Here is a 21,976-nt window from a genome sequence, read left to right on the forward strand (position 1 = left end):
TATGAAGCATATCAAACTGTGACTTTCGTGCACATAAAGGGCAAAGCACGAATGAACTGGCCCTCGAAACGTGTTTCCAAATTCGCAGAAATTTCTTCGATAACTCCTGAAAAATTTGTATTTATTTTTTTACATCCTTCCTTTCATAGTGCCATTGAACTCTAACTTCCTGTCGAGAAGGTTATGATGAATAGAATATATGCAGGCTCGCTTACACCTTTTTGCACTCAAAGGCTCACGTCGAAATAGTTGTACGTGCATTATTTCTTGCATGCCACCGATGGCTTTCAACACCCTTTGGTTCTGGGTATTTTTTCTAGTTGCTGTAGCTATACCTTCACTTCTGGCAGTTGAACAAGAGGTAAGTTATGGATTTTGTGTTCTTTAAGTACATTTTCGATGCTATTTCTCAATGGTTGAATAATATAATTGAAAATATACCTTTACATTTAGTATAGCAATATCAATAATTTGTGTAAGTAAAAAGACAACGTTATGACTACGATGTTTAATCCAAAATCAATATGGGAGCCGACAGTGGGACACATGTAGTAGGATAATCAGGGCGAACAGTGTAAGTGCCTAGAACAGGCTGACCTACCTTTTTTTTTTTAGAAGGCGCCTTGTCGTCCTTGGCGTGTTAGCCTTAAGGGAATCAGTAGTGACGTCACCTCATGGTGGTCGCGTGTGGCCCTGTTGGTAATTTCCGCCTGAAATACAAAATCTACAAAGCGGAAAAGTGCAGCCCTCGCTTCGTTTCAAGTTACGCTGCAAGGTTACAAAGTGTTCTTTTCTGGATGGTAGGCGGGAAGTGGAAGAAAAAAAAGGTGAAAAAAAGAATTTGAATGCAGAGTAGGAGCTGTGTGCTACAAAACGGTGGCCGCTATAGAGACGAACTCATTGTAAGCGTAACAAGTTCGCAGTGCCAAGACTATCTTGGCGTGTACCATCGACCCGAACTGCTTCCTTATGAAAACTACGAGGCGTAAACCTTCTACCAACTGTAACCAACCAACTTGAATGTGAAGTATTGACATTAGCGACGGCAATACGATGTGTATTTGTTAGCGTACGGTTGCGAAATATAAAACTTGAAACATCCACGAACCTTTCCACTTTCAATGTGGAGCGTACAATCTCTAGTTTATTATCGTCATTGCTTTCGAAATATAGGTTTTTAACTACAAACACTGTTATTTTAAAGTTGGTAGGATGCGTATCACGAGATTGTGCAAAGAAATAGGAACAAAGAGCAGGGGAGATGTTATGGGCCTGTATACCGCATCAAAGTGAAGTGTATATTTTTACTGGTGGTCATTGGGCGGCACTCTGCAACACTCTGTGTTAGTAGCCTTTTTTTGTGACACAGTTGTTTTATCGGGACTAGGACATACAGATCAGTTCGGTGGAAGAAATTGGCAAAATTAAGAGGTATGAATCCGCGGATGTAAGTGCTCGTCTGATTCCAGTAACTATAGCAAACTGCTAGACCAATACTTGTGCATGCAGCAATTATTTTTTATAGTACGTATCCACATGCTTACACACATAACATAGGCGATTGAGTCGTTACTATACTTTAAAAAGATATTGTTCACATGCCTATATTGTGGAAAATCAGGAGTCGTCGATGCCGTCTGTTTGCTACAAGCCCTGATGAAATCAACGAGTGAAAGGCACGCATTCAGACGAAGTATAACGCATGAATACGACAAGACAAGAGGCATTCCAATTACAGAGCCCAGACAAATGCACGAAACTGCTTTATAAATGACTTTGTGTCAGCGTTATTTCAGAAGAGCAGTCGCAATAACACATTGGTGTGTGACAAAATCATACAATAGCACCAGGCGAAGCCATTCAACGATTAACGTACGAATGCTTCAACGATATCGACACCTTACCTAGACGCAACGGTCATTTCCTAATATCATCAAAAGCAGTAGCGTCAGGACCTCTTTGGTTAAGGAAACCGAACACATCAAGATATGTCTGCCAGCGTTTTCGAACTTTGAGTGCTCCTAGGAAAAAAAAAACCAAACAGTTCAGCCGAGCGTCTTTGTTTATGATCACGAACAATGACCTGCAGCCCTGTAACGTGCCCACAACTTGCAAGTAATAGCGAATGTAATCTCCCCATTAAGATAAATTCTATAAACGCACACTTACACTCTAGCTCTACTGTAAAGGTATGTAAAAGTCATGGTTGCATTTCTGTGCATACTGGGGTAATATTAGCTGATATGCAGGGGTGCTATTACGTTGCCTGGATCTCGTCATGCTGCAGCCCTGAGACGACAGCGCCATTCTAGCTTTGATTGAGAAGTGGGGTTTAACATCCCAAAACCACCATATGAATATCAGAGACGCCGTAGTGGAGGGCTCAGGAAATTTAGACCACCTGTGGCTTTATAACGTGTACCAAAATCTGAGCAGCGAGCCTACAACATTTACGCTTCCTTCGGGAATGCAGCCGCCGCAGCTGGCATTTGATCCCGCGATCTGCGGATCAGCAGCCGAGTATCTTAGACACTAGACCACCGAGGCGGAGCGCCATTTCAGCTTTGTCCGCCCATGATCTTTATTGTCTTCGTCGCTTCAACTAAAAACGTCTTTCGCGCTCGCTACTAAGTCACTCTTTTGAACTGTAAAAATAACTACGCAATGCCCATATTTTCGCAAAGCTGACACAGTAATTCCCCTTCTTGAAACATTTTGGCGTGTATTTGACTTTTTCTGATCTTCTGCTGGGGCGAAAATGAACTGAGCAGCGCCACAATACCACAAAAAATGCATCTCAGGTCTATTCGCCTCTGAGAAGAATAGAATTAAGAGAAACGTGGACAAGATGCTCATTGGATCATAACTGAACAACCGTGTAGCCCATACACGTACCCCTGTATTTGTTCTGTAAGACCAGTTGGAGATTCTGTATAAGCCGCTGGTATTTGTACAAGATCTCCAAAACCGTGTTATACGAGCTACCACGCATAGATGAGACTTTGAGTCAACTTCACGGAAATAAATAAATTTCTCAGTTCAAGCTGGCCATTGAAAAGAACTCTTTTGTGCTTCCGCACGTTTTCGACCAACTGAAGTTTATGTCCTTCTGGCTATGCAACCCTCCGGCCACCTGCGAGCGGATTATCAACACTGTTCTATGTCACTCTAACAAGTAAATCTACCCGAGTTTCCTTGATAATAATATAGAATTTTTCACCAGCCTTCCAATCCGCCCTAATAATCTTCCACTTTCTCTGTTATTCGCAATGCATCAGAGTCCCGTTCTACATAGCAGTAACTCATGATGGCTGGCCACCTTGTCAACTTGTTTTGGTGTACGCACCGACCCTGGTTAAATAGTACCTAAGCAGAATCTGATAGTGTATTTTTGCACATAGGATGCCGTCCCTTTCACGGGCTGTGCTCACACTTTAAGTGCCCTGCGAAGACATTTGTAAACACTGCACAGGCCCTCGTGCACCTAATGAAGACAAATATGCCCTTCTTCTTGGGTGCTGTGTAGGCCACAATATTTCTGCGCTCATTACTTTGACATCAACATCTACTGTTGGCGCACTTGAGGGGTTCGCGCCGAACAAACGACCTACTTGAACGGTTTCACACGGATTACGACCATCACGAAAAGGGTTCTATCTTGGTCCAGCATCAAGCAGAGGGAGCCTGCATTATAGCCAATGTCGACAGTCTCCTATCGGGTGCCAAAAGGAACTACTCATTCACCGAAAGGGAGTGCCTTGCTATCGTTTGGCTGGGAGGCACATTTTGGCCATACTTGCACGTGAAGATTTCTTGGTCACTGCAGCTCTGGATAGACTAGACGATCGGCCTTTGTCGGAACAAAGGATTCTGGGTCATTGGCCGAGCCCATCCTCAGCCCAGAAGGCTTTTAAAGCTTTGCTGCGCTTTTCGCGTACAACTGGCCTCAGAGACAGACTTTAGTGTCTTATACTCTTTGATGTTGCCTTTCCTCTGCCGCAATTTTTATTTTTTTGTAATTTCTCCCTGCCTTCGCAACATCTCTTTTTAACATCTTTCATTCCCCTCACCCCTTTCCCCAGCACAGGGTAGCCAGCCGGTAAAAAACTGGCTAACCTCCCTGTCTTTTCGCTTAAACTTTCTTCCTTCTTCTCTGGTCATAAACAGTAGATGGCGCATTCTTCCACCTCAGGTCCTGAAAGGATGCCATTAGGCGTCTTTTGTCGCTGTGCACTACGGCTTAAGAAATAGAAGTGCGTGGCGATCTCCTATCTGGCCGCTTAGAGCTTCGTACTGGTAGCTGGTCCCGTCATCAGTGAGCTCTCCCGAGGTTTTTCTTGAAGAGCCACCATGTGCGCTGTCAATCTCTGTATTGTGCAGTACTAGCAATTAACTGTGCGCAGATCCTTTTTTATATCACTATTTCTAGAAGATACAATCTACGAAGCTCAATCAGTCCACTCGTCCGTTAATAATGCTTTAGGACAGCCCAACGTACCATCACAGCGGCGACAGAAATTAACGCGGATGGCTCATGACAGCACCTTGCCACCTGGGCGTTAGTCTCATCGGCCAGTTCTTTGAGAGACACACTTCCGGTAATCACGATGTCCCTCGAATGTGCGACCATTGGAAATGTTGAGATTACTGGCCCAGTTCTTATCACTCTGTGTGCAGCTGAGTGATGTACGACCAGGTCAAACGCCGCCAAACAATAGGTTATCCCACGAAAAACCTATGCAGTCACTTGACGAACGTTTGCACCTTTTTTTTCGGTCGCCTTCAGTTACTGACATCTTTCCCTTATCTACATCTGGTAACAAGAGGGTAAATGTTTTGACAATTTACACAACCTGTCATGCGATTGCACAGAAGCTACTAACCTGTGGTGCTGCAAATATTAGGTGTTTTCTTCCTCCCGTAAGAAGTTTTCGTCAACCGTGGTGCGCCCACTAACGCCGCACAGATTGTGGGCGCTTTTGTTCGCATATTTTGAAAACCGGCTTTACTGATGCGTGATAAATATTATGCTTAAGGCAGTGTGCCATCCATCATATAATGAAGTTACTTACAATTCAATCATACTAGCTGGTATGCGCTCTATGTATGTCTCCTATGGCCATCAAAACAGAGACGTAGCATTACTTGTTTTTTATACTAGCTTGTAACTCCAGAAGACACAACACCAGTACTTTTTATCGAGTTATTTTTTTTATTTTTCCGCAACAAAAACTCACTTTTGCAGAACATTTTCACCGGAGACCTTGATTCATCGACTGAATAATGCCATGAAGCTATCACTATATAGACCACACATCCCCAAAATTTGTCTGTCAGCGTCTTATAGCATCGCAAGATTATGAGCAGCAGCGGTACGAGAAGCCCCAGGACAGCCTTTTATTTACCCTGCTTTCCGTTGAGCTGCTGTGGATACCGACGTGGCATGTTGGACTCTGAAAGACTGTTTTTTTGAGGGTGTATTCGTACTGGGTATTACTAAGCCCTGGTCAGTTGAAACGTGAGGGAAAGAACTAATTTCGCTGACTACAACTACTGTTCCAGCACCTCCCCGTCCCCTTAGTGCTATCATCTGGGGAACATCTTATCAGAATATCGCACACTGCAAGAGACGTCAAAGACGACATTATTTCCGCGTGTGGGGCGCTCTGTTCAAAATCTCGTCTGACATAGTGTAGGGCACAGTGTAAATATGCTTTCACGCTTGAGTGCCTTCAAGTAAAAACATGTTCATGGTCCTTTCGGGGTATTACGCATTATCGTTCTGCGGCTCTTAGAGACGAAAACTGCTCAAAATTTACAATAGCAGTAGTGCATTTGTCCGCCGTTAATTGTGTCCTTAACAGCAATCGTGAGAAATAAGTAGAAATAAGAAAATATATCACCGATAGGATGGAGCTTGAACCCGAAATATCTGGTGGCAGTCGAGTATTCTACCAAAGAGACACCCGAACACTTGAAGCTGCTCTGCAAAAAGCACGAACAGAGGTGCCAAGCCGGGTGAGGAATCGGCACGGAAACGAGTGAGCCAGCATGGCAGAAGTGTAAAAAAAAGTGACCAACCATCAGACAATGCTAATTTCGTGACCACTGCATGGTTTTATGCTTGTCACCCACTACGCACTGCTAAACTGTTAATTCTCGCCGTGATCTGTCGAATACAGCATCAACAAAGTGCAGATGATGTCTCGCAGATGTACCGCGAGTACATCGACTGTACACATAAAAGACTACGCAAATTACGATGGGTGCTTGCCTACTTGACATTAAGGCTGGTCATGGAATACTGGATAGAATCAATATCTGCTCTGAGGGCCACTCTTCACATGCCATTTGCACTGTGCAGCGCACTCCACGCAACTTCGGATTCGGGCGCGACAACTGTCATGACTTTACAACAGCCAATTTTGGCGCCGTAGTCGCCCGTCGCAACCAGCGTCCGTTACCGCTATTGCAATAAAAAAACTAATGAAATCAGAAGAGATAGCCGAAATCACATGGCATTCGAACTAGCCCTTTACGTTGAAGTTCGGTATTCTACCAAAGGCCCTCTTTCATGCTTGAAAATGCTTCGCAAAAGTATTGTATAATAACGTGATGTCAAGGAAATAATCGTGTAAACAGATGTATTACGTCGTGATAGATTTATATTCATATTCAAATAGGCCTCGTGCTACCTGTTGACTCGTTATTGATTCTAACTCCTTATACTTGGTCCAGCCTTAAGTATTCATCAAAACGAAACACAGCTTAAACACTAATAATAATCGTTAGAGTTTAACGTAAAAACCCATCTTATGGACGGCTCCGGAAATTTCAACCATCTGGGGTTTTTCAACGTGCACCTCAATCTAAGTATACTGGCCTGAAGCATTTTCGCCTCAATCGAAAATGGGGCTGCCACGGCCGAGAGCCGATTTCGCGATCTGTAGGTCAGCAGCCCAGTGCCTTTTCCATTAGGCCACCGTGAAGAGTTTTAGAAGCCCTTCACAAAGGTGTAGCGGGCAGCACACTTCTTCGAAAAGCAGCGCCACGGTGGTCTAGTGGCTAATGTACTGCTGGCCTGAGTGTTGCAGGATCGAATCCCGGCTGTGGCTGTTGCATTTCTGGTGCAGGCGAAAATGCTGTAGGCCCGTGGGCTCAGGTTTGGGTGCATGATAAAGAACCCCAGGAGGTAGAAATTTCCGGAGCCCTCTACTACGGCATCTCGCATAATACTACAGTGGTTTTGGGACAATATACATCACATATCATCGTCATCACTTTTCCAAAGAATAATAAAATAAGGCATAAGAGGTGCTTCCCGACATCATTGAAATCACACAGCATTATGGTGTAGTGGATACGTTTTATTTGTACTTGATTTAGTTGGCTTTAAGAGCCTCTACAACTATCCGTGGCGGAGCATAATTACCGGCTTTCTCCCACTGTTGACGTGAAGGTAGCCGGTTCGAACTTGGATTTATTAGCCCCGCCACGGTGGTCTAGTAGCTAAGGTACTCGGCTGCTGACCCGCAGGTCGCGGGATCGAATCCCGGCTACGGCAGCTGCGTCTTTGATGGAGGCAGAAATGTTGTAGACCCGTGTGCTCAAACTTGGGTGCACGCTAAAAATCCTGGTGTTCGAAATTACTGGAGCCCTCCACTACGGCGTCTCTCATAATCATGTGGTGGTTTTGGGACGTTAAACCCCACATATCAATCATGAACTTGAATGTGGTGGTTACTTCACGAAGGAGGCAAAATGGAAGATGTTCTTGCGCTGTGTGATGTCATTGCGCGATAAAGAACCCCAGGTGGTTGAAATTTCCGAAGCCTTCTACTACGACATCTCTCATAGTCATAACGTGGCTTTGGGATAAAATGCCCTAAATATTTTATTAGCATGTACACCGTGGTCTAGAAGAGGCCATTCTTCCCACTTTGGCTGTAGCTGTGCCTTGTGATCCGCGCTGGCCTAGCTGTTTCTGATAAAACTTGGCTATTTCTGATAAGGCCTGGCTATTTCTGATAAATCGCATTTATGTGCAGTAAATAATCACGAAATACTTGCATTGTTCAACATCTTCCTGAAGTGTGGCAGCTTAGGCTAGTTGGTATGACATGACGATAGCTATAGCACGAGAACAGAACGATGACACAAATGATCTGTTTCATCGTTGTGTTTTCGCGCTATTACTATTGTCATCCTCATAAAAGCTAGCATGGGCAGCCAATAAATGTGAAAGAAATCACTGTCCATAAAACCTCAAAGAGAGCCCGTATAAATGTAAGCCATTTTCACAACCAGCACTGAACACGCAAAAATGTCATGAACGTTCTTCACCATCTCGTATATTATATTGGCGTAAGCACAATATACCCTTTTTATGCCTTTGGGTCACATGGTTACAAATGTGCTGCAATATAGAGGCAAACATCCGCCAAAAAACTTACGTTGGGCTGTGGTGAATTACTATGATTTCACGATTTCACTAATCACAGCGCAACTGACTGATTTTTCTGTTGTTTTAGGATACCGGTTCAGCACAATCTACTCCACGCAACGCAGTATGGTCATGGCCGATTGTGGTAAGACAATCGAATGGGTCATCCCACATTAGCGTGAAGGACACTGCAAAACCTTCATCGGTGTTTATAATGTTACGGGCTCTGCGTAGGACTAGGTCGCTGTACTCGCAATGATATTCACAGCTATGAGCGTGTTATTATTGAATATAATTGAGCCAACTATTGGACAAGTTAGTCGAGAACGCCTGCAGAGCATTTTAAAGCTGCTCGAGCCATGTATCAACTGGGTTACAACTGTCCTTACACTCAACAGGATATTACATATATAACACTTTTTAGGCCTTACTCTGATTTACCGACAGGATAAGTTTAATTTCTGATGATGGCTTTAAAAATGTAAGAGCAAACAACGGACAATCCTGTCGCACAAAATGTGCGCTATGCTTGCGCCAATGCTCCATATAATTGTTATTACTCACTTTTCTGACGTCAAGTAGCTCTAGAGAGGTTCCGATAATCGAGTTTCTCATAAATCTACGCATTTGTATCACTAGTTCTTCATTTCAAAACATTGAGATAGTAGAAAATTACGTTAGAAACTCTGGCGTCGCTGCTGTAGCAAGCGTTACGTCTTAGTATGCTTAATGTTCACATTGCGTGAGAATATTTTCCCTGCTTGAGCGCAAAGCACCTAGCACAAATCTATTCCACAGGTGAAAGACCAGCCCGCTCAGGGAGAGCTGCATTTTTTTATTATGCTGCAGTGGAGTACACAAGACAAGAGGACGATATAAGCATCAATCATACGGCCTCGAATTCGCTACGGAGTAAACAGCTATATATGTGTACGCGTACACATATATAGCTCAGGGTGTTATATTTTGCAGGCTTACTAAAAAGACAGCTGATCTAGTGTGGCGAATCTCTCAGCATCGACATCAATAACGTTGCACGGCAAAAATGATGTGAAAATGGACGCCTTAGAATTGCGCACAAGTAGCAGTTCTTGCCTATGGAATGCAGTGACTAGTTTCCTTTCTCAGAAGGTGGTCGATGACGCTCAGGCAATGGCCATCGCAACTGAGTGAATGAGAAACGAGCACTTGATCAGCGTTGATCCGAGTCGGAGTGCCTGTGTTCAGATGCAGATGTAATGGCATGTTGCGGCGCTTAGGTAGGAGTTCCAAAGGAGGCGTACGCAGGTGTGGGACAGCCGCGGCAGACGCGTGCAATATGGCTAGCGATGCCACACGTAAGGCAGATAGGGCAGATGTCATGGGGGCACCACGCATCAAATGGACGGAAAAGCGAAGTGGGGGCCTGTAAACTGGAAGCGAGGCGGGATGATGTGTTGCAGATAAAAGGCCCATAAATGCGGCTGTGGCCGCGTGACCACAGCTGAGAGCAGAATTTGGCACAGGTGGTGTGTAGCTGGTAGTCGAGAGATGAGATGTAAGTGCACGGGTAAGGGCCCGGAACTGCTGGGAGGGAATCGCGAATTTCGTCACGTATAGCCTGTTGCAGTTTCAAAGGCAGGCTTGCGGAGGGCGCGTTGCTATCGGGTGACATCCTCTCTGATAATTTCGTAATCTGGTTGGATTGGGTTTCTCGGTGAACGTTGCCGTTTGCGACTGCGACGACCGAGATCTAACCTGGAGGTGGGACACTCTGCCGGGTGAGAGAACGCTGATGGCGCAATACATCAATGTTCTGGCTCAGGCTGACGACGACTGCCACAGTGGTCGGGCTTTTCACCAGCAAAGGTTTGAATGTGTTGTCTTAGATACCCTTGAGAATGTGTTCGACCTTCTCTTCTTCAAGCATAGATGGGTTAACACGCCTGCAGAGGTCGAGCACATCCTCAATGTTACTGGGAAGCGTCTCGCCAGGCTGCTGTGCTCGGTGGCGTAGACACCGCTCAGTGTGAAGCTTGCGGACAACTGGTCGGCCGAGCACTTCGGTCACGAGGGTCATGAAGGTGAATCATTCGGCGATAGCGGTTTCACGGTTGGTGCACCGAAGCTTAGCGACGTCAGCCAAATAGCAAATAACGTAGACGAGCTTTGAGTCGTGTTACCACTTGTTGGTGTTAGCGCCGGGGCAGGGAAACGAGGCAGCCGGTGGTGCTGGTTTTGCTGGGGCGAGCTAGGTAGTGGCTAACTCTGTCATGTCATGCGGTCGTCTCTCAGCCAACCTGCGATAGTAGAACTCTAAGTCTGCGTGGTGATTTCAGCGTCCTCCGCCAAATGCGATGAACCAGAGAAGTCACAACAGAGTCAAAACGCAAAAGGGCCGTACGGAAAGGCTGGGAAAGGTGACACAGGTTCTCACACAATCAGAGCACGAGGCTTTTAGTCCTCATCCGAAGGCACATACGAGTTGGTATATATGCTCAACTACAACAAAAATGACAGAGCGTAACTTATGTTGGCTCCAAGCAATGGCTCATTTCAGCATCCATGCAGGTGTTCGAGTTGCCACGGGTGCTGCCATGTTAATATTTATTTGCGGTTAGCGGTAATTCTTTATATGAGGATTACACAAATGAGACCTAATTGTTATGAAGCATAGACATATCACGTGCAAACGTTAATCAGTACATGATAAACAGGAGGAAATGTCTTAATCCTGCGTTATAAAATAATTATGTTTGCATATATGTCTCACGGAGCTAGCACGTACCTTGTTTACGGCCCGTGGCTTCGTGAGTGCCGAACGGCAGTGGTAGCCATCTCACCAAAACGTATGGTAACGACAGATAAAGCAGAACGCTTGGTGCCTATCGGAGGTCATTACTGCCTGGGATACTTCTCCGGCAACGGACAATGAGAACGGGGCAGTTGTTATCTACCATTGTGATGCCAGGGATCAAGGCTTGAGCGGCTGCGGGACAGTTAATAAAGACGATAGTCTTTCTTGGGGACCTTCGACGCAAACATTTTGGTCTGTCTGTCTGTCTGTACATTTGCCTGTTTATTTACTCTTTACGGTACCCTAAATGTACGACATTTGCGGTGCAACATGCAGATACGGGGCCAATGTTCTAAGTTGCCCTTTTTTGGCGGTGCCCGTAAACTGCGTGATAACTCTCGATGACAGCACCCAATCACGACTGCGGTTTCACCAGGGGTGGTTGCAACAAGCAGAAGATTCATTTCCGCAAACATTTTTGAGATATCCAATCTTCCATTGTGATTTCTCTCGCGGTTGCGCCCTGGGTATTCATTGAACTCGATATGCCCACGTTGCACGCGTACCTCAAGAAATGCTTGAATGGCTGCCTCGCATAGCGTTATTCATCATCACCAAGACTAATGATTGTTATATTTTAACGTTTTCAAACAACAATATGATTATGTGAGACGCCATTGAAAAGGGCCCCGAAAATTTCCACCCCCTTGTGTTCTTTGACGTATACCTAAATCTAAGTACACGGACCTCGAGCATTTTCGCCTCCGTCGAAAGTGTGGCCGCAACGACTGGTATACAATCCAGCGACCTGCGGGTCAGAAGCCAAGTGCCTTAGCCACATGACTGCTATAGCAAATAGTTAGGCATCACTGTTTCAATCATAGCAGTAGCGATGCTCAGTAACTTTGTTGGCAGTTGATGTAACGCGCAATGTCAGAAAAGACTGAAGTGATGTAAACTGTCAAAGGCAAAGAGCATTTCAACCGTGGTCTAAATTCTGACATAAAACTCTCTCGCAACATCGCGATGCACGACAGGCGATGCGCGTCATTTATCTTGTGAAAGAAGCTTTTTGCACGCCTGCAAACCAGCGTTGAATGTGGGGGTACGAAACTAAGAAAGAGTGCATAGCAGCTTCCAGGTTACTTAAGTCACAGGAGTCTTGCGCCGCGGGCCCATTGCGAGCAATCTGGCATTGTGATCGAAATTGCCGCTTGAATTTGCTATTGAATGAATAAAATAGGTGAATTACTTGCGTTTTCAAGACAAAATAACAATACAAATTAACGTTAATAGTTCATTGCTTTCTTCGGAGCTTTAGTTAATATGAACAGACCCACGAAATCCCCTCTAACGAATTGTTACTGTGCGAACTGCAAAATACTATATTCGCCTATATAAGCCCTAAATGAGCTGGTACACACAAAAACAGCTCGTGTCGACTCACATATGTAATTCCTGGTCCATGTATATGACAAAGTCTACAAACAATGATGTCACGAAGTCTCAGAATGTCCTTAGAATTGGCGAGATATTCTCGCACAAAGCCACAATACATTCTCACAATTTGAGAATACGAGAAATGAAAGCAATGAACAGTTAAGCTATGGAATGTATACAAAACAATGCCTTTTCCGTTTTCGGTGCAGTGACTACGACCCACACAGAAGGAAACAGAGTGGCCAAAAAAGCGCTTTTTGTTTCGATAGCGTTAAAACCTACAATCTCTTAGCTACAAATTAAGGTATGAAATCGCACGTGTACGCGTAGCGCTGTATGTTAAAATTCCACATGTAGAAATGGCGCATTTTTATTAGTATAATTGCTTTTAGTTTGCTTTATGATCTTCATGGGAGAGTGATTTAGCGAGGAACACCTTCACCTAACCTATCATTAGCTTGATTGCCTGTTCGATACACTGTTTGTGTTTGTCCGAGAAATTAAGCTTTTTTACAGTGTAAGTACAATGTAAAAATGCAATTGCAATTACAATGCAATTACAATTACAATGTGGACATACACGTTCTGGTGATAGTTACCACCTAACAAGGCTATATTGTTGAGGATATCGTTTCACGAAAATTCATGTGAGAGCATTGTAGGCAATCCTTGTGAACAAAACTGAGCGTTGTCGTAGAGCGGAAATTCAAGATAGGCGCAAGTAAATTCGAAAAATAGTCATTGGTGAGTTCAATAATGAATCCAGTACTCCTGTGTTGCTAGTGGCTGTTCCAGTGCAGCACCATGACCATTCTAGAAGTTGTTGCTTAGTGCCAGTAGTTACTCATAGATGCAGTGTTGCAAGGCAGAACCATTAAAATATACCAGGCGTCATAAAGCGGTGAGTTAGGAAGCGAGTGGGTGCTATGAAGAATTAATACTTACATAGCACACAAGCATAAATGAATAGTATTACCAAAAGCCACCTCATTTCTTGCATTTATTATTCATGTACGTTCGCATTCTTTCAATCTCTATGCATTATTACCTAAATGACACTAAATGGAAAACTATTTTCGTGTATTAGGATTTAAGGTTCGACAATCTAGAAAACACTACCCTTACCGTAAAAAGATGCTTGGCAAGCGACTAAATACGCGAAAAGGAAATGTGGGTGGAGACGGCACCTTGAGATTCCCAAACCAAACACCTTGACGTGGAAGATTTTGACCACGTCTACTGCATCCTACGCAGCAAAATTAAATACATTGTCATTTGTGCTTTCCACAGTCCTAACATACGCTGTTTCGGAAAGTTTCATTCTGAGAATGTCGTTGAATGTCGCAAAAATATGAAAATTTGAAAACAATAGCGTCATGGTTGTAGATTTCAGTTCAAATATAAAAAAACATTATCCCAGTGTTTTCTAAAATAATTACTTTTTAAAAGCATATACCAAGTAATTGCATTATTTTAGTGTTCCTTTGACATTTTTTATTGTCATTTTTTCTCTCATATTTATTCTATCCTTGTGTTGTATCTTGAAGTATGAATGTTTATTGAACGCCGTTTTGTTCGCAATTTCGTACTTATGAACACGTATTTTTTAACAGAGGTCAACTATCATTTTTGTTCTGTCAGACTTGCTTGTGCATATTCTACCCCTGATGTGTTTATATACTTAGTTAAATACAAAACTATTACGATTTTTATTCAACCGCATGTTTCACGTCGCAGGGTCAAGCGTTGTCCTGTACACACAAAAGAGAACCCTCATCAACACGCAAAAAAAGAATCCTACTTCACCGCTGAGCTTACAGTAGGCGTTTCACAGCAGTTACAACGGGCCGGTATACAGGTGCACTTTTTTTCCGTCAGAAGTGTGAGCAGCGTTTCCGGGCAGCAAGGCCACTCGCTGTCTTGGTGGTGCGAAGTTACGCCAATGGGTGCTGTTCAAGCTCCCACTGAGAGGTGACCTGTCACCGTGAATACAACCTCCACATTCCACTTCTCTAACCTTGCCGCCAGCCCCACAGACAGATTTTCGAACAGCACAGCGCAGCTGCGGCGTACCATCGCACCACTTTTTATCATGGTCAGCGCCGTAACAGCACCGAGCTGTGTGCTATTTCCTGCAATCCTGCCGGCCCTGAGCGCCAGCAACGTCATGTTAGATGCAGCGATCTCACAAGGCTTTGAGGTGTGCTCTCCCATGCAGCGCAGAAATCTCAGGTGCATCCTCATGCAGCTCTCAGACCAGCTGGGATGCTTCGCGTTGGTGACCTGTGCATTTTCACCTACCTTCTCAACATTGCTGGTCGTCTGTGAATTACCGGAATTCTACAGTTTCCAGAACAATACCGAGCGCTCGATGACAACTGTGGATGCGTTAGCAGTGCAAGAGGCCTGGACGGAGCATGAGAAACGGCTCGTGGTGCTAGACCACCTTCGGGCAGGTGCTGCGGTGAGGCACCGGAATGAAGGCGTGCAGCAGCAGTGCTGGGCGGAGCAGACCTTCAAGCTCATCCCTGTTTTTGGAAGGGCACCCCCCGATATCTTTGCCACCACCTAGTACAACGTGACCGCTACCGATAATGCCCCGCAAGAAAGGTCTCACTTCAAGGCTGCAGTTGTGCATTGCAGCTCAACATATGAGGTTTCGGACTCGTCGGTACTCGACTCAAGTACGGCACCATCACTGTCAATTACCGAATACCGAGTGAGTTTTCATATTTGTATAGACCTCTAACCATCACAACCAGACCGGCCCCCGGGTAGCAGGGAGACCCTCTCGCACCAGTCGCTGCCACAACTTCGGACGCCACAACAGTCATTGCGCGAGGGTGCTAGCTCCATCGAGGTGCCGCAGGCGGAGATAGCCGGCATCGGTAATACAATCTACATTACACGCAATTTTCCGTGTGATAACGCGCATAACATAATCACCCGGCAGCTGCGCCGACAACCCCGAAGCCGTTTTTGCCAGCATAGAAATTACCACCGAATATTAGGACAGAGACCAGCTCGGCCGAAGCAATCAGGTTCCATCAAAGAACTGTGATGACGTCGAGGTAGTATCGGAGAATCATTGCGTTCACGCATATAGGCGCAGTATGACCACAAAGGAAGAAAAAGCAATGACAGCAAGGCAAGTGAAGCCACGTCGAATCACAATCATGTCCCACAGTCGGTCCGCGCTCACAGGCATTTTGTCTGTGCAAGTATTTTCTGGCGCAACATCAGTTTCTACCAGGTTTGCGATGACCACTGTGGCACCCAGTATCGTCTACCAGGGTAAATTATGATCAAAGTACAAATCATGTTGCAGCGTCGTAAAAACTAACCACCGAGAAAAGTTTCCGCACATACGCATTGTCAGGCAACTTCGACTACCGTAAGACTGCCTATTCCGTCCATTATACGAAAATGAAACCATTTTGCCTGCAAAACCGCAGCGTGGCCGAGGTCGTAGATGACCACAGCACAATCATTGTCGTCCCCCAGAGTCATCATCGGCCGAGGTATAAGCCAAGACCCAGGTTCTACAGAGACAATGCGACCGACCACGGTGATATTTCCAGACCAAGTCACGGCGTGGCCGCGCCCTCACTTCGAAACAGCCAGTGCTGTTCCCCAGAAACACTGTCAGAGACCCCCCTACGCAAGGTCATGTCCGACTGTGATTCCGAAGAACGACAGCGAGGTTTGTGTGTGCGATAAGCGAGAGCGAAGCAGAGGAAGAAGATATAGAGATTAGAACGGCCGGCCCAGGAAAAGGTTTTGTTGATGTGTAGTGGACAGGATGCTGATATCTTGTTAACCTCCCAGCCTCAGTTCCATTCACTCTCTCTCTCTATTTCTTTGTTCCTTACAGCACTGTTTCGGTATACATTCAGCATTGAATATAGGCTAGCAATTAAGAACGCACGCGAACAGAGACCGCTTATGCTATCGCGTTCTACATCTGAAGGCTAAGGGCAAGCATACTCCAAGTTTTCCTTTTTTGGAATTACATGTTTTGGCCTTTTGTCGGTGGGCGGCATGAACAGCGTGACACACGGTACAACGAGAATGAGATTTTAAGCCATTTTTACCGAGCGCATGACAATGACAATCTGCAGCTGACGATGGTGTTCTCTGAGAATAACAAACTTGAAATTTTAGACCTTGAGCTTTAGTTCAGCATGCACCTAGCTTGTTAAAAGAAGAATAGCGAAAGCCTACATGATGGCATCATCGTCAAAATCAGGTCATCACCAGGTTGACGGATGTTTTGGCAACAATGTTAACAGACTTAAGAAAGCATGCTTTCCTGAGCAGTAGCTACCACGCATAGCACAGTCACTTCTAAATGAATTGAGGCAAGGGAAGAATACACAGAACAAATTTCAGGACGAGCCAAAGCCGAAAGTTTCTGCCATTCTTTATGTGCACGAAGTTTCGCACTGCCTTAAAAGAATTGTTGTAAAAACTGTGGTAAAGGTTGTTTTCACGGCCAAAAACAAGCAAGGCTCTCTATGTAAAACAGTGAAGTGTGAACGATCTTCAAGTGTTCGCTGTGAGAAAAAGCGCGCAAAAATGTTCGTAGAAGGAATTCTAGGCACCTCATTTTTTATGACGTTGTTGATACTACATCGGTTAGAGGGGGAGCTGTCCGAACGATCGCTTTAGGAAACATGCGAATCTGATGCGCAAATCAGTGGACGATCACCTGGAAAGAAACTATGCCAATTGTGGGAACATTTTGATGTTTGATGAATGCGAAGCAATGGTCAGATACAGGGACAAGAGGGCACGTGAAAGCCATGGAGGGTTTCTGATTCGCAAAGCAGGAACGGAACTCTGTGTGTATGTGGCGCGTCTTTTATTCTGTTGGAAAATGACTCTTTTCAGGTAAATGCTACTTTAACAAGTATTTAAAATGTTCTGGCGCATCCGCCATTAGTTTTTTTCTGTTTGTCAGCTCCTCGCCCTATTGACTGTGTATATTCATGCCATGTGTGCCATGAAATTGTGCGCGCGGTCCCATCTGCCTTTTTTCTGAAACTCTGTCTGCGCACTAAGAAAGTGTATTTTCTTTTTCAAAAATGCGATAGCAACCAACCAAATAGTCACGCTACTTGTTTCCGAAGGCGGATAAGCACGTCACTAAATGCAAACGCCTGCGTAAGTTAGATACTGCACTATAGATGACAAGATACAGTACTTTAATTTCAAGTTCAGTGTTCACCCATTATAACTATATGAGTTGCTGCACTAAGTAAGTTACTTTCTCCAGTTTATGCACTCCAAGGTAATCTATTTGAACTTATCAACGATGGAGTATCCTGGCATAAAATGCATTAAAGAATATCGGGAGACATGGAATCGTAGCGCTCGACTTCTGACTAAGGTGATGGTGACAGTGTTCACTTCTGAAGAGTGGTGAGTTGCCGTAACTGAACTGACGCTGTTATACTGATATGTAATGAAATTATTTCACTGGGAATTCACAAAACGTGAATGTAATAGAAACTATTATTGCACATCTACATTACGGTGGGTTCATAAATTGGGCACTGCCATGTTTGAGCGAGCGGATAATTAATTAGCCTTGCTGCTTGAAAGTAAAACAGCAGGAATCTGACAAGAAACTAAGAATGTGAGAAAGAAGCGTAAATATTGGGGTCCGTTTTCTTTGTTAGACACAATCATAACCATAACGAACGAAAAAAGGCTTGCCGCTAAATCTTTATTAGGAAAACGGAGAAGACACAGGACAGTGGACACAACCACTCCACAAACACAACACCACTGTGTCATGCTTCTCAGAAAATAATACTGTACAAAAAAGTATGCATATATTTTTTCTAAAAAAAGGAACAAAGAAGCACTTACGCACCAGAAGTCGTCCTTGTTAGTTACACGAGCTCCAGTTTTCTATATACTGTCGTATCACAGCCCCCTCTCCCCACAAAACTCTGTTTAGACAAAGAAATTAACCAGCGATCCCACTAGAGTGCAGAAAAGGCCAAGGCAGCACATTTGCATTGGTCGAATCTCACCCGAAAGTTGGAAAACAGTAGCAGAAATAGTGGTTCTACGGTCACTTTTGCGGTAAAGCTAACCCTAAATACGCATTCGTACAATATTGAATCGAATGGCGAATATTTGCGAAGATCGCTGCAGCCATTATTGTTGGTCCAAAATATCACCAATAATGTCAAAAATGGGTTTAGCTAGCATTATTTGGCTTACGCATCGCCAACGTTGTATTAATATTACCAGCTCTAATATGTGTCACTAGATTTTTTTTGTTGGCTGCGCCATCCATACTGTTTTGAACTTTTAGCTCTGGTTATTGCCAACATTTGCAATGGCTTTGCGAATATGTTTCCCAGGTTTTCTGCTCTATGTGCAGTTCGACACAAAATTTTTGCGCGCGTAAATGATGCATGTTTCTCACACTTTTGCATATGGGCAAGATGCAGGAATAATTCCTAAAACTTGTTGATAACAAACAGAAGTTTATGCTGAATTCATAAAGAGAACAAACGGTAAATCTACAACAGGTTTTTAAAGAATTGCACCAGTTGGGCTTGATTCTCCAGCTTTCTTGCTTGTGAATGACAGCTGCATAGTACCTACAAGAAATATAACAAATAACAATCTTGCATTATATATCGCGTTTAATGCACCGCTCATAATGACCGGTACAATGAAAGCTTAAAATTGATCGAGTATAAAGGGAAGCATCTGTGTCTACACTTGTGAAGAGGCATACAATACAGCTGTATTTTTATCTGCCTTGAACTAGCAAAATCAACACGACACATTTATTTAATAAATGGTGATTGCAACAAACAGATTCAACGATTGCGATATATTCACAGCAAGGTATTCAAAATTTGCGCGTTAGAAAGCCAGAGTGTTCTTGCCCGAAAACAGTAGTGTAGGGCAAATGAAAAATACAAGCTTAGCTGGCGCGCAGAAACGCAATAAAGGAACGCAAAAAAGTCACAGCTTTGCCGCGAAGGTGAAGCAATGAATGCAATAGCAACAAATTGAATTGTCACGCAAAAAGTGGCAAGCAGATTGAAGCGGGCGTCTTGCACACGCACAAATGACGCACAAAATGCACGTACAGGTTAAGATGAACGCGAATAGGTGTCTGAATTATTACTTCACTTTGTCCAAAAAGCGCGCCCTTTTCGTGGTAAACGGAAACATAGGAGGGAATACAGCGACATTTGTCTGTCCACTAATTACAACATAATCGTTGCGGTGGAAGCCCAAGGCGTAAAACTCTCCCTACTGTCCGATAGGCGCATGAACGCAGGAGTGTCTTGGCCCCCTCCCCCTCTCCCATTCAAGATGAACGCATCAGAGCACGACACCGCGTCGTGACTATCTGGCTACGCGCATTTATTGCACCGTCTCGCTGGCAATGGTGAAAACACGATATGTCCACCGTGGTCACCCCTGCCAGCGGTAAGTGGTAGAAATGAACAGCTTGCCGTTTCAACGTTCAAATAGATACTCCTTCGTGGCTCAGTTGCTAACACCACCCACTGACAAGCAAGAGGTCGGACGTTTAGTTCCGTGCGCTGGAGTCTTTTTCCGGATTGTTTTTCTTTCTTGCATTTTAATATATATATATATATATATATATATATATATATATATATATATATATATATATATATATATATATATATATATATAGATATATATGAAAGTAGATGCGCTTTCACATAACAACTGTTTATTGTGCCGACGTTTCGACAGGAACCCCGTCTTTTTCAAGGCATAATACTATTTACACATGTTCCGTGTCTTCTTATATCCTGTCGAGACAGGAGGGAAGGGGTCAAAAGAGAGAGAGAGAAAAAAAAGAAAAAAGAAACAGCGAAACGGGATGACAAACATTAAATAAAATATAGAAAATCCAGGAGAAGAAGCAAGACCGACACGGCGTAATTAGAAAGGAGCAGCATTTCAACAGAGTAAAGCAGAGGTAGATAAGCAATGTCATCATTGTCAACAATACCTCCCCCGCACCCACTCTTCCCCAAGCGGGCAGGGAGCCGCCGTTCTTGTATTTCACCTTTCAGTGTAGTCCGCTGGCGGCTCGTTCCTCTTTGAAGTGTATGACAAGTTAATGGGGAGGGCTTAAGCGCTTTGAGTGCGTGCTGGTGGCGTCGGGAGGAGCGAAAAAGCCGGTGAATGAGGCACCGCCATCGATATTCATTATATGCATTGGCTCCTTGTCAGTGAAGGAACAGAATGTGCGTTAAAAATTAAAGAAGGAAGAAAAAAAGAACAGGGGGGGGGGGGAGACTGTACGACATCCGAGACAGTCACCACACAGTTGCGGCTCACTGGGAAGACATGCGCGCATGTGTGAAAAAGTTAACGAAACCACCTAGCTGTCAGCTCCTTGTCAGTGAAGGAACAAAATGTGCGTTGAAACTTAAAGAAGAGAAAGAAAAAAAAGAAAAAGAAAAAAGGGGGGGACCGTACGACATCCGGGACCACTTATCTGTGCGTTCCGGCTGTGCTTGATGAGGCAAATCATTTTTCTTTTGTCAGATGCATAGGCCAAAAGCTTTGTTAGCGGGTAATATTATTGTCGTAAGGAAACCGGAGTGATTAGAGAGAAGCGTTTTCTTCTTTTAGCGGTCGTAACGCAGACAGAGTGCCTGGGTGTTCATTTATTCCGTATTTTATTGTGTTAAATTTGTAGATAAAATAAGATTGCCGTTGTTCCCGTTCTCTGATTGTTCGAAAGTTGTTTTCTAGTAGTGTAACCCTGATGTCATTGATGTCATCAAAGCTGTGGTCATTTAATGTGCAGTGTTTTGAAAGTGGAAGGCCTGGCAGAGATCGTACATGTGCCCGATGGTTGTTGAATCTAATTCTAAACGGAGTGTCTGTCTGGCCCACGTATTGCTTGTTACATACCCCACATTCCAGGAGGTATATGACGTTGTCTGAGTTACAGTCTAGTGCACCTCTTATCCTGTATTTAAAATCCGAGTGGGTGCTTTTCGCCACTGTCGTTGTCTGCATGTGTGTGCAGACAACGACAGTGGCGACAGTGTGTGTGCATGTGTGTCGTTGTCTGCATGTGTCTGCTTTTTCCGCAAGGGTGACACCCAATTTGAGGTTTCACACCTATCTTTGAATTTATGAAATGATCCTTCATATTTTTCGGCCTTCTGTATACAACACAAGGAGGAGAAGTGAAAATTTTGGATAGTCGCACGCTCTGTTCCAATATGTTAAAGTGTTTTCTTAGGACCTTGTTTATGTTCGGTGGGTTGCTCGTGAAAGTT

The 21,976-nt window shown here is 44.2% G+C and overlaps 1 protein-coding gene across 2 annotated transcripts in view; it reads left to right on the plus strand.

Annotated features, from left to right (window-relative positions):
* The first annotated feature begins 232 nt into the window (after positions 1-232).
* The window catches only part of LOC142761635 (uncharacterized), a 35,670-nt gene continuing 13,926 nt past the window's right edge, over positions 233-21,976 (plus strand). The window contains exons 1-3 of one of the 2 annotated variants that reach the window (XM_075872334.1): positions 233-361; positions 8,532-8,588; positions 17,938-18,083. In XM_075872334.1, the coding sequence (XP_075728449.1) occupies positions 272-361; positions 8,532-8,588; positions 17,938-18,083 (293 nt within the window). In that variant the 5' untranslated portion in view covers positions 233-271. The remainder of the gene's footprint in view (positions 362-8,531; positions 8,589-17,937; positions 18,084-21,976) is intronic. The other variant, XM_075872335.1, reaches the window with a different exon arrangement.

This window comes from Rhipicephalus microplus, chromosome 8 (assembly GCF_043290135.1).
Source record: "Rhipicephalus microplus isolate Deutch F79 chromosome 8, USDA_Rmic, whole genome shotgun sequence".
In the NCBI taxonomy this organism is placed as follows: Eukaryota; Metazoa; Arthropoda; class Arachnida; order Ixodida; family Ixodidae; genus Rhipicephalus; species Rhipicephalus microplus.